This window comes from Aythya ferina, assembly GCF_964211825.1.
Source record: "Aythya ferina genome assembly, chromosome: 2".
Taxonomy (NCBI): Eukaryota; Metazoa; Chordata; class Aves; order Anseriformes; family Anatidae; genus Aythya; species Aythya ferina.
The window spans coordinates 34,032,641-34,045,098 of NC_140297.1; the positions used below are offsets into that span (position 1 = coordinate 34,032,641).

General features: G+C 41.4%; 1 protein-coding gene across 1 annotated transcript; it reads left to right on the plus strand.

Moving 5' to 3' along the window:
- Positions 1 to 5,839: 5,839 nt before the first annotated feature.
- IL6 (interleukin 6) lies at positions 5,840 to 11,369 on the plus strand. Its single transcript, XM_084510546.1, has 4 exons — positions 5,840 to 7,992; positions 8,093 to 8,206; positions 8,370 to 8,516; positions 10,810 to 11,369. The coding sequence occupies exons 1-4, from the start codon at positions 7,741 to 7,743 to the stop codon at positions 10,999 to 11,001; spliced, it is 705 nt and encodes a 234-aa protein (XP_084366672.1). The 5' UTR covers positions 5,840 to 7,740; the 3' UTR covers positions 11,002 to 11,369.
- Positions 11,370 to 12,458: the final 1,089 nt, after the last annotated feature.

A 12,458-nucleotide genomic window follows, 5' to 3' on the forward strand; every position in this document is an offset into this window, starting at 1 on the left:
GGGACTAAGGCTAAGGTGAGAGTGAACAAATTGTACAGAAGGTAGGAGGGATGGTAGAATTCATTTTCCGCATTTTCCATTCATCTGTCTTTCCTTTTAGATACGAGACAGTGCCAGGTTCATAATGAAATCAATAGGAATGTTGACGTTAAGTTCAGTGTAAACAAAATCCACCCTTTTACAGTAATTTTACCATACACTGAGAAAATTTAAAAAGCAACTTTCCTTCTGTGTGACATTGATTTTTCACTTTTGATGGGCAGTTATTTTCCTTACCCCCTGTGGCTGCTTCTCTAAAACAATACACAAAATTTGCTCTATACATACATCATAAGAAAACTATGAAATATGAAACAAAAATGAATTCTAGGGAAGTTAAAGTACTCTCCTCCTTCTACATTTCTTATCATTGTAAGAAGCCAGAAAATCTTTGCTTTGCTGACTCTTGGCAGACTTTTGGTCCTGCAGAGGATTTTGGTAGACCAAAGAGCAGTGAAGGTTGTAGCTAGCCCACACACCAAACCCCTTTTCAAAAGCTATGACTTCTAGAGGTTAGGATCTCATGAAGTTTGTAGTCCAAAGGATCTTGCAACCTATTCAAATTGCTTAGTATAAAAAAATGGCCGGTGTGGACTTACCTATTCAGATGGCAAAATACATACTAACAGTTGTCTAAGACTCCAAAAATCTTCAGCTTGACTTTCTTTTCTCTTTCATGGGCATCAGGCAAGAGGAGTCCTTTCAAAACCACAGGAGTTACAACAGCATAAAACATGTGCAGTGGCTTTCTGTGAGCAGTGGGTAGGGCTGGCTAAAAAGACCATTTAGGGAATAACAAACATGTCCAAAATATAATGTGAAAGATGAAAGCGCGAGGAGTCAGAAGTCCTCATGAATTCAGATTGAATTTAGCTACAAGATTTTTTTGTTATGAAAAGTGATGAACACTTAAATTTCTTAAAACCTTCTATTTTTTTAATCTGGTTTCAAGAGTATGTGCTACTTTGGAGAAGTGAGAACTGAATGCTATTTTGGGATGAGGTAAAATGTTCTTCATGTTTGTCATAATGACAGGTTTTTTTATTTGCAGTTTTTATTTTTATTTAATTATTTATGCAGTCCTTGGAATCAGGCATCATCACACTGACACAAATGTTTGGGCAGCCATGCAGAGAGTCAGATCGTAGAATAGATCCCACTGAAACCTGTTTTTATTACATTCCTTTGCCAGGTTGGTTTCCAATCAGATCCTCCCCCCAGCTGCTCAAATGTCAATACCAACACACATGGGAGGTGGTGAGAAAAAGTGACTTGTGGCAGAAGTCAAGACTGTGGCCTGGCAGTGCCATTCCTTTGAGTAATGGCTTTCCCATGCTGATATTAACCCACAACAGCTATGGAACCACATAAGAAGTGTCAGGCAGAAAGCAGCAGATTTCACTAGACAGGTATGTGGCACCTGGGCTGACTGGGAAACATAGATAGCACATAGCTGAAAAGTGCAACACTCACCAAGGAATATATTCTATATGACTATTTAAAATTCCTTTAAAAGAAAATTAGCTGAAAATTAATTTTTAAAAGGTAGCAATTTTATATTTGTAAAATATGGAACACTGCACCAGAAATTTTGCTTAGACTGTTACAAACACATAATTAATATACCATGAAATGAAACACATAAGTTTATTTTACCATTTTTTTTAAAAGCACCTGTAATTCTGAACTAAGTCCTTGATCTCTGTTCATGTTTGCTAATGTTTGTTGTATTTATGGGGAATAAAGAGAATGCACTTCATTTTCAGACATGTTTCAAAAGTCTAAGCACTTCATCCTGACAAGTCCAGGCAAGATGCATGAGAAAAATGTAGACCATAGAAATCCCAAGACCTGAGCCTTTATAAATAACAATGAAGATGAGAGCCACAGGAGTGACGTGATGCTGCAGAGCTAAGGTACAAAGGCAACAAGGGAGATACCCAACGCATTCCCTCTTCACACCAAAATTGCCACTGTCATACACCATTTCAGGCATAGGGGACAGTTAGGGTTTTTCAGACTCCTTTGGTTCATCTAGACTGCTTCTGTTTTTTTTAGTGTTCTTTTTTTTTTTTTTCTCTTTTTTTTTTCCTTTTGGTTTCACATGTATTTTTAAAACCAGCAGGGGAATCGCTACATTCAGGACGAGTGATACCAGGGGACTTTACTTCAAGCAGCACCTGACTGGGGCAGACAGAGCCATGGTGTTCCCCTGCAAAGAGCTAAGTGAGAGACAGTCAAAAAAACATGAGGAGCTCTTGCACCAGCACAAAAGAAACAACAGGGAAAGGAGCTTTTCTCCCTCAGGAAAACAGATCTCTCTCCCAGGCAGCCAACACTGAACTTATCCTGGGTTTGGGTATGCAGACCAGCTCTTCCTCCCAAAACACAACCTATGGAGGAAGCAGAGACAATACTGTGGGTCCTCAGTCCTGCCCAGGCTTACTCAACAGCTCTGAGGTCACAAGATTTCTTGGGAATCGCTTTCTATTTCTGCCCAAGGGCTACATTTCTTGTGTTATATACTGTGGCAAACATCACCTGAAATACAGGCCAGCCCACCAAGACAGCACATTGATTCCTGACCTCTTCTATCTGATGAAAAATAGTTCACTTTAAGAGGACAGAATGTAAAATACCTGATGGCCATGATTACTTTTAGGAGTTGGAGAACTTTCCTGTAAAGTAGCAAATCTGGGTTCCCAATCCCTTTGGATAGGAAAGAGATGTGATTCAGCATCTCCCATATCCCCATTGAGCCATCTAAACTAAAACCACCTAGCCCTCTAATTGGCCACCTGGTGGAAAGATCTAGTTGGACCTAGACCATTTGAACCTTCACAGCAAGGAGGAAGTTACTTAAGGCAGTTTCTGAGCAGTGATGTTAAGATTTTTTGACAGGACTGTAAGGCCAAAGGTATGACCATAGTGGCAAACTCCTCAGTAGTTCCCCTATATCACTACAGGATCCTTGAGCTCCAAAAACCTTTGTATAATTGCACATCTGTTGTAGCAGGTGCATAGTGTGTCTTGTTTTTCTAGTTATTCATCTCCTACGAAAAAATTCCAACACATATAACTTACTATTGAATGTTATCTCCCAAAGAGAGATGCACTAAATTCTTGCACCTGATTCTGGCAATGGAGTTATGATACATTTATCAGTGGTCCAGTAAAGCATTACTACCACCTTGTAGCATAAGTAAAAGATAGCCCTCTAGGTGGACAGTCTGTATGACTCATTACGCTCAGATTGGATATAAAAATGACACCTACTTCCACTTTAGACACCTCTCCATATTCTAAACTCTGATGTAGAAGTAAAGCTCTCTCAAGCCTAAGAAGTAGTATCTCTTGAATAATTTTGCATACAATTATAAAAATAACCACTGTTCAACTTCAGCTGTCAGTTGAAAAAGAACCTTCTGCTATCCAGGAGAAAAACACAAGAGGATGACTATACGACTTGGGTTGGGTAACTTACAACATTGCAGAAAAACAGTCATGAAGTAAAACAGAATGAAGATGCATGGCTAGAGGTCAGACTGAGTGAGAGAACAGCCTGATAAAGAGATCATGGTCACAAAAAAGTAGACTTGAATGTAGGTAAATACTTAGATCTACAAGGGTCTCATTAACAACATATCAAATTTTTATGTAAGATTGAAAGAGATCCTATGCTTACAGAACTGAACTAGACTTGGCATGCTCTCAGAAGTGTGAATGTTTCATAGCTAAACATTGACACCCCTTTGTTCTCCTTTCGCATTGAGCAAGCTGTGCGGAAGAACTTACCTTTTGAATGTTTTGTAAAACACAATCTACTTCTAACATACTATGTTAAAAAATGATAAACAGTAAAAATAACAAATAGTTACACCATTCAGTACCTCTGATATACTCTAACTGCTCACTGTTTTCTTTTTTCAGCTTCATCATCTTCCCTGATGACTGAAAAACCTTCCTCTTCTCTTTAGTCATAGAATGTCTTTGAATTTTCATCTTTCATACTTAGAATAGAGCTCAAATGGAAACAAGAAGTTGTTTAAACACAAGCAGAATTTACAGTCAATTTACTTTCAAAAGCGGACAGAGACTTTCTATAGGAGCACAGTCCATCAATAATAATGCAAAACACAAAACTCATAATAAAAAAGGGATCTTTGTCAAAACCGTGTATACACAAGAGTGGGCAATGGTCACGAAGAAGCCAAATACAGTTAGTATGCAGGTGCTGAGCTTGTGAAAGACAAAATATGGGAGAATTTGTAACTCGACCAGTTCTCTGCTCTGGTGCCTCATGCAGCCATATGAAAAGGTGTGCAGCACCATGATGGAGGCAAAGTGCGAGCTACCTTCCTCCCATGAGAAAGGCTTATGAAATCACTTACTGATGCCATTTATCAGTGCAGCCACAGCAGAAAAGTACTACTGGGGCAAGTCTAGGGTGACCGACAAGTGCTACCTTAATCCCATTCCAGAGTTAAAATGGCTGTTTAAAACCACTTTGAATCATAAAGGTGTACATATGGGTATCTGTCTGCAATCATTATGATTTGGCAGGGACATGTCTATTTAGGGTGACCTGTGATATTTGGATATTCCCCAAGAACAGTTACCTCCAGGGCCTCTTTAACTTGGGACCACATACTAGCCAGCTTGAAGGTTGACTAGAGAAGACCATGGCACGATTTCTCTTCTCAAGACTAAGCAGATAAAGTTGAAAATTAGAACATAAATTAAAGCTAAGAATTTTTCCTCTAAACCTCTAATTTAGCCTAAGGCATGGAAATTCATGGTATTTGCATATGATATGCTCAAGGAGAAAATTTGAGTCTATTACTACATATCCTAGTCTTGTTTAAAAATGATGCAAGCCTGCCTTTAGGGAAAGAAAATGAGCAATCCCCAGAGCTTTTCACAAAAAAATCCCCAACATCTCTGTGGTTCCCTGCTGGCAAAGAACCAAAGAAAATTTCGATGCAGCAAAAGCAAAGGTTGTTCCTGTGTGCCAGTGCTCTTTGGTGTCATGTGTAGATTCTCAAAGCAATGTTTAGTTATGAGAAACATGAATGCAGGATATCAATGTCCTGCTCAACCTGTTCATTTCAAGTAGAGCACGGGGCAGTTTGGTTTCATTTTCTCCTATTCAACCTCTTGGTGAAGCCGGTAGTGACTTTTTATTTGAAAATACGTGGAGAAAAAAAAAAACACACCTCTCTTCTGAAGCCTGGGATTTTTGATGTAGGCTCTTGAAGATGATATTACTAATGTATCACAGAAACTGTGGAGAAGAGACATGGAAGCACTTACTGACCCTTTAACTTCAGCAAATACTCAGTACAAAAATACTTAACAAGAAATAAGCCAAAAAATGGGTGAAGTGTTCGTGTCTTGATGGACAACAGAAAACCCATCTCTTAAAGAGCTATAGGAACTCAAGATCCCTTGTTAATAGTTTTGAGGGTACCCACTATTTTTGAGGTTTTGTTAATAGTTTTGAGGGTACCCACTAAGAAGGTTTTGCACGTCAGGATACAGCCATCTGTTTTCTGCTACAGCATCTAGTAGCAGAAGCATTTTAATGGCATTGTGTAAATTTGAGTTCCTCCTCTTGAATGCTGTGCTTTGTGCTGGATTGTCAAGCACTGAGTTTATAAGGCATTAATTAGCAACTTCCATGGGAGCATGTAAGGATACTCTGTACTTCTGAAAAGTCACACTGACACTCAAATACAAAGACTAAACAAAACAAAACAAAACATAACAAAAATCAGTAAGAAGCAAGACAGAAAACTTAGAAACTTTAAGATGAGAAACAACAATTGGATTTTTTTTGTATTTCACTCTGAAGATATAACTAGATGCATTGTCAAGAGTAAACCCATATAACAGTGATCAGCACAAAAAGGTCTTTTGGACACTGCTAAGGAATGGACGTGATACAAGGAAAAAAGGACAACATCAAATAAAATCACAAAATTAAAAATTACAAACAAGACTAACTTTCAGAAAGTCTGCTGAAAATATATTATTAAGTAAATGTAGCATTTCATCAAGTTCAGGTGATTTTAGGAATAGGCGGTGTTTTCAGTTCAGCTAGGTAAAGGGCAACAAAAGGAAAGCTGATCTGTCTGCAGGGAACAGGTCATGAGCTGTCTGGAATTGGAAGGAAATATTTCTCCTGGATGTGCATCGATGTGCTATCACAAATGGAAACGAGTGTCCATCCCTGCTGTATCTGCCCCTGATGAACCAGAAGGAAAACACCAGGCTTGTCTGCAGTACTGAGCTGATCTGGTCTGCTTGTTTCTGGCCTTTGGCACCTTGCAAACAAATCCTTGATATGAGTCACTCAGAGTGTTAGTTTTATGTTTTATCCTTTTATTCTGTTATTATTTCTGTTATTCTAATATTATCCTCTTATTGCTATGGCTTCTCTCTGCTGAGCACCACGCATGGTTCTGATTGCTGCTACTGAGGATCACTCTGTTATACTTGCATCTCAGTGCTGTCATCTCCCCCTGGGCAAAATCACTACAGCTGCCTTTCCACTCCAAAAAAAAAAAAAAAAAAGTATTCTGCTTCTTTCCTGAGGTTGTCTATCCAGGTTCTTCTGAAAAAAAATAATATATATGTGTGTGTGTGTGTGTGTGTGTTCTGACAGTGTCTGCCTTTGTTAAAAAGGAGAGTCCACATGAGGACACCCAAGTGCAGTCACACTGTGTCATCCTTTCTCCTATGCCCCATGTTACATCTTCCACACTCCAGAACCAGAACTGGGTCTTTCTCTGCTTCCGTCCACCCGAGATAAAGGTACAGATTTCACAAAAACAAGCCCGTTTTGCCAAAATCAGTTCGAGACATCCCAGCAGTTAGCCTGGAGCAGTCGGTCTCAGCCCGTGCCCCACGCGATGGAGCCGGACAGACTCACATGCCCTGGGTGAAGGATCTCCCTGCGAAATGTTAAAATTCCCACCGCCCCCCCCCCCCCCCAGGCAGGTGGAAGGATAAGGCTGCAGATAACAGGTAACTGCGTGGCATTTCCTGCGGTCCTTGCCCTGTGCTGGCTGCAGGAGCTGGCCCTCCACCCGCTGTGCATGGGACGCGCATCACCCTGTGCCTGTGACCACGTACAGCTTGGACGCGTGCACCTAAACGAGCGCGTTTAGTCCCGTATTTGTACACAGTAAGAGCATGGGAAGCGCAGATGTAAATCACAAACCACTCGAAGGCTGTGGCTCTGATGCTGGACACCCGACGGGCGTCCGTGCCTCTGTGCAGGCTGACAGCGAGGGGGACGCGGGGACCCCGCGGGAGGGTGCCCGGCCCCGAGGGGCTCCGGGGGGCTCCGGCCCCGGCTGCAGCCCCTGACCCGGCCCGGCGGGGCCAGGTGAGCCGGCGGCCGCGGCTGCTGCAGCGGGAGCCCGGCCCTCAAGGAGTTACCGGTTGGGAAAATGACTTCATGTTTCTGCCCGGCTCCTCTCGGCTCGCCCCCCACGGCCCCGTTTCACAATCCCGCCGCGCTCAGACGGGGCGAGCGCACACCCCCGTGTTCTCAGCCCGGATTTTCCCAGTCCGTGAATAATCTCGAAGCCCCCTCGATAAATACACGTTCAGGGATGCCCGGAGCTCACTCAACCCGCCGGCCTCTCCTCCTCCTCCGAAGACGGGACGGAGCCGAAGAAGAAGAGCCTCACCATGAGCTCTCCCGACGGCTGCCAGGCGGCGAGGAGCTGGGGGCCGCCCTCCCTCCGCTCCGCCGCCGCCCTTCTGCTGCTGCTGCCGCTGCTGCCTCCGCCCGCCGCCGCCGCGCCGCTGCCCCTGGCCGCCGGCCCCGACTCCTCCGGGGAGGCCGAGCCGGAGGAGGCCGGGGCGAGGCGGGCGGCGCTGCCCGACTGCGAGGCCCTGGCCTGGCTGCTGCACGCCCGGGCGGCCCGACTGCAGGAGGAGGTGGGTACGGGGCCGCGAGGGGGTGGTCGTCCTCCTGGGGTCGGGGGGCTGCTGCCCGCCGCCGAGGTGCGACGCGAGGTGTGGGTGTCTCTCCCCTCAGATGTGCGAGAAGTTCACCGTCTGCGAGAACAGCATGGAGATGCTGGTCCAGAACAACCTCAACCTCCCCAAGGTGACGGAGGAAGACGGCTGTCTCCTGGCTGGCTTCGACGAGGCAAGGAACCGCTCCCCTCCTCGCCCGAACCCCGGCAGCAGTTTGGGGCCTGCCCCAAAAGCAGCTTGTGCCCCCCTCCCTCCTGCCCACCTGCCCCTACAGACCACGCTCCGCCGAAGCCACATCCGAGTTAGAGCTGACCTTCTCACCTTTCTCTTTCCAGGAGAAATGCTTGAAGAAACTCTCCAGCGGGCTTTTCACCTTTCAGACCTACCTTGAATACGTACAAGAAACTTTTACTAGTGAAAAGCAAAAAGTTGAGTCGCTGTGCTATAGCACAAAGCATCTGGCAACAACGATAAGGCAGATGGTGAGTTGTTTTTAAATTTACTCAGACAACTTTTGTGACTTAGAACTGATGTGTAGTCGGAGGAATAGGGAGCTTGTGAAGCCAAACATTTCCCACTCTTACTTCTCTCAGGATGAACAGGTGACAGCAGTTCCTTATGCTCAGATATTTAACCTTATGACTAATTTAAAGGTTTTGTTTGTTTTGTTAAAGAAACTACTCTTCTTCCCACTTACTGTTTTCATTTTTGATTTCCAAACTGACAATTAAATGCAGCTTTCTGTTTAAGAACAAATATGCTAATGCTGCCTGGCTGAGACTTCTCAGGCAATTCTTTCCTAACTGCAGTTCAGTCCTAACCTCCTAATGTTGCAAAACTCCAAGAAATACGATAACTTATCTTAAAACCCACATGAATAATAGTAAATACAGTTTTACAATATTATGAATCTTTAAAACTCTCCAAAACAAACTTTTCTAGTGAGCTGTGTGGTGTATTCAAATATCACTAATTTACAATCAAAGAAAACAGCTAAATTCAGAACATAAGTTAATGACGCAACTAAATTAAAGGCACTGCCTATTGAAAAGCTTGGTTTTGCTTGCAACCATCATGGGGAAAAATATATGTATATTCTTTATAGACATCTGATTCTCTTTTGATTTAGTAAACTAAAGGCTATTCATTTCTGACAGCTGTTTTGTGTGTTTTGGAGTGCTTTGAAAGATCACACTTTAAAATTCATTTCATTCCTGCAGTTCTTACTCATGTTAATAATCCTTAAGATGAATACTTTCTTTGTCATCAGTGAAACTTTGCATGAGTAAGAACCACCCAGGTGAGTAAGGATTCCAGAATTAAGAACTGCGGAAGTCTCAGGGCATTATTTCCTTCAAGGTGCTTTTCAGTGTTGAAAAGGCCATTGTTTGATACTAATACCTTTCTTAACATATTTATTTATGTTCATCATTCTTTAAGTGAAAGGAAGCTGAACTGCTTTTTTCACACTGTACTTGCTAAGAATAATAGTCCTGTCATAAGACAGCAGCTGAGTACTGACCTCAAACTCATTAGTTTGCAGAAAGTTTGTTTTATAGCTCGGTGAGACTAGCCTTTTCTGAAAATTATAAAGGTAGAGGTAATTAGGACAGGTGCAATTAAACTCAATGGTCAAATCAAACCCTTCATTTGAAGGAACTATGGAGATTCTGAGAAAATCAGGAGCCTTGATCTCCAGGGTGGAAACTTTTCTTTATGGGAAGTCTCTCTGCTGTTTAAGGCAAGGAGGGCAGGTGGAAAGAATCTGTCATTTGTGGTCAAGTTGATCCATTAGCAAGATACCTGTCTGGATATCCAAATTTAAAAAAAAAAAAAAAAAAAAAAAAAGCATGCAAAAAGGTGTCTGACATACCTGTAACTAAACATGATCAGAATCCACCTCCAAGTAGTCTAGACACAAGTAAATGTTCAAATGTTCATTACTTTAATTTGACCAAAAAAAAAAAGTTCCAGAAGGAGGTGCATGTGCTTTTGTCACTTGTTAAAGAGTAGGACAGATCTTAAGAACAGGATGAATAAGACACTTTATAATTAGACTTCTAGAAACTGAACTGAAACTGCTCCATGATTTGGGCAAGTCCCATTTAAAAAAGTCATCCAGCCACACCATGGGACAAGCTCTTCGAAACCATTTGGGTATCCAGTTCCCAGAGCTGACTGCTAGAATTAGATATGAAACTTCTCTTACTCATCTTGTTCTTAGGATGCCACACACCAAAGAAAGTGGTAATGGTTAATCTTCCATGTATCTCAATGCCTGGAAAGTAGGAATTAAGCAGCTAGACAAGTTTGGTGTCTTTTGAAAACCGTTAATCTACTACCAAATGCGAGAGCACTTGAATGTCATCTAATTAACTTATGATTCAGGATGCAGCAGCCAGTATGGATTAGGACATATCATGTTCAGCATCTTCCCAGCTAACCATATGGTAGGTGGACACCAGGCAAAAGTGTTTGATCTGTCCAGTGCAGCGCATTTGACTGGAACATGCAAACCAGAACAAACGCTATAGATTAGACAAGAGCTTTTGATTCTTCTGGAGACATAGCAGCAGATACAAACATACCTCAAATCCCACACCAGAAGTGGAGCTGTAGATATACACAGGTTGCGGGGGGGTCTGCCGTGCAGAATGCTGTGCAGAATGGGTGAATACACAGCTGGTTGAAACATATTCTTATGTATAAACCAATCACTGTCAAGATTGTTTAAACCATTTTAACAAGGGCACTTCAATATTCTGTTTTTCACAGGTGATAAATCCTGATGAAGTGGTCATCCCAGATTCAGCTACCCAGAAATCCCTCCTCACAAAGCTGAAATCGGATAAGACCTGGATAGAGAAAATCACCACACACCTCATCCTCCGAGACTTTACTTCATTTATGGAGAAAACCGTGAGGGCTGTTCGCTATTTGAAAAACACCAGGAGTGTCAGTGTCTGAATGTTTTAATTCGGGCATGATCCTTTGTTACAAATCTGTCATGTGGCAGATGACAGTGTTGTTCTGTTTTAAGAACCAGAAATAGTAACAATGGTTTTCATTTTTATATATCCTCATTTCCTTCTAGGAACCTATTTATTGTATTTAAAATATTTATTCATTTCTAATGATTTCTATTTATATTTTCAATATTTAGAAGTAATTTAAAGAAAGGACCTATTTTATTTCATTTCTAATGTTATTATTCAGAATATCAACTTATTTAATATGTATTTGATACCAAAAGAATTTTTCAGAAGCTAGATTGTTGTATAACTTATGCTTTTAAAATATTTGAGATTGCATTTATGACTATTTATATTTTGTAAACAAATAAAAACTGATTGAAAAAAAAACTGTACAACCTGTTTGAATTTTAATTAAGATGGAGGGACTCTAATATATCTATATTTTAATGCCGGTAATTATCAAAATAACTATTTTCAATAATTTAAATTTTTATCAGTATAATTAGAGCAGATAGCTACATAATACATCTATACATACATATACAGCATAATCTACATAAAATTCTTAAAATGGTATATAAATAGATGTACTGTATGTACTTCACTGTATGTACTGTATTTACATCAGTATGTACTGTATGTACTTCAGTACTGAATATGATAAAGCATTATTGCTCAAGAAACAAATGGATAATGAGTCCCATAAATTTAATAGGGAACACTATAAATTTGTAAATAGATGCTTACAAGTCAGCAATCTATTTGAAACAAATAAAGTGGTCAGATACTGAATTAACAGGTTTGATATAACCTGATTATCCTCTGATTAGACTTACTGCTGTCATTCAAGGGAATTTTCCAAGTTTGACGAAACATTTCTCCCCTCCCCTGAAGATGTAGAAAAAAAAATATCTTAGGATCTTTCGCCAGGTGAGAGAAATCAACATATTATTGCTAAGACGTCAGTGACTCCTGATGATCCAATCCATTTGTCTTTTGTCATTTATATTCCACTAGCATGGAGAGGTCACCGTAACATGAATGCAAAATGTTGAGCACTGCAGAGAAAAAAGGATCCTTAGACTGAGTACCAAACCACTGAAATATTCCTTACCTGTTTCATCTCTTTCATTGTGGCTGTGGACATACCTCATATACTCAAACACATAGGAATTTAGCTCATAGCACACATAAAGGATGGAGTCCCTTGAACTTTGTCCTTACAGTGTGAATGGAAGAACATTAATGACCCTCTCTCTTGAGCAGCACAATGGTGCAGATGAGGAGATGAAAGGCATGCCCTGGAATGTGGATAAGGATGTCAGTAAATTCTCCTCTTCCTCTGAGGGATCTGATCCTCTGCACACGCATTCCACCACTGGGGATGCCAAAACAGTGAGCAGTCAGCTCACAGCATGCATCTCAGAGGCTCAACACAAAGTGAAGTAC

Coding starts and splice junctions, on each gene's coding strand:
- IL6 (XM_084510546.1), top strand. CDS start 7,741: ATGAGCTCTCCCGACGGCTGCCAGGCGGCGAGGAGCTGGGGGCCGCCC. Junction 7,993..8,092: donor CGGCCCGACTGCAGGAGGAG/GTGGGTACGGGG, acceptor CTCTCCCCTCAG/ATGTGCGAGAAGTTCACCGT. Junction 8,207..8,369: donor TCCTGGCTGGCTTCGACGAG/GCAAGGAACCGC, acceptor TTCTCTTTCCAG/GAGAAATGCTTGAAGAAACT.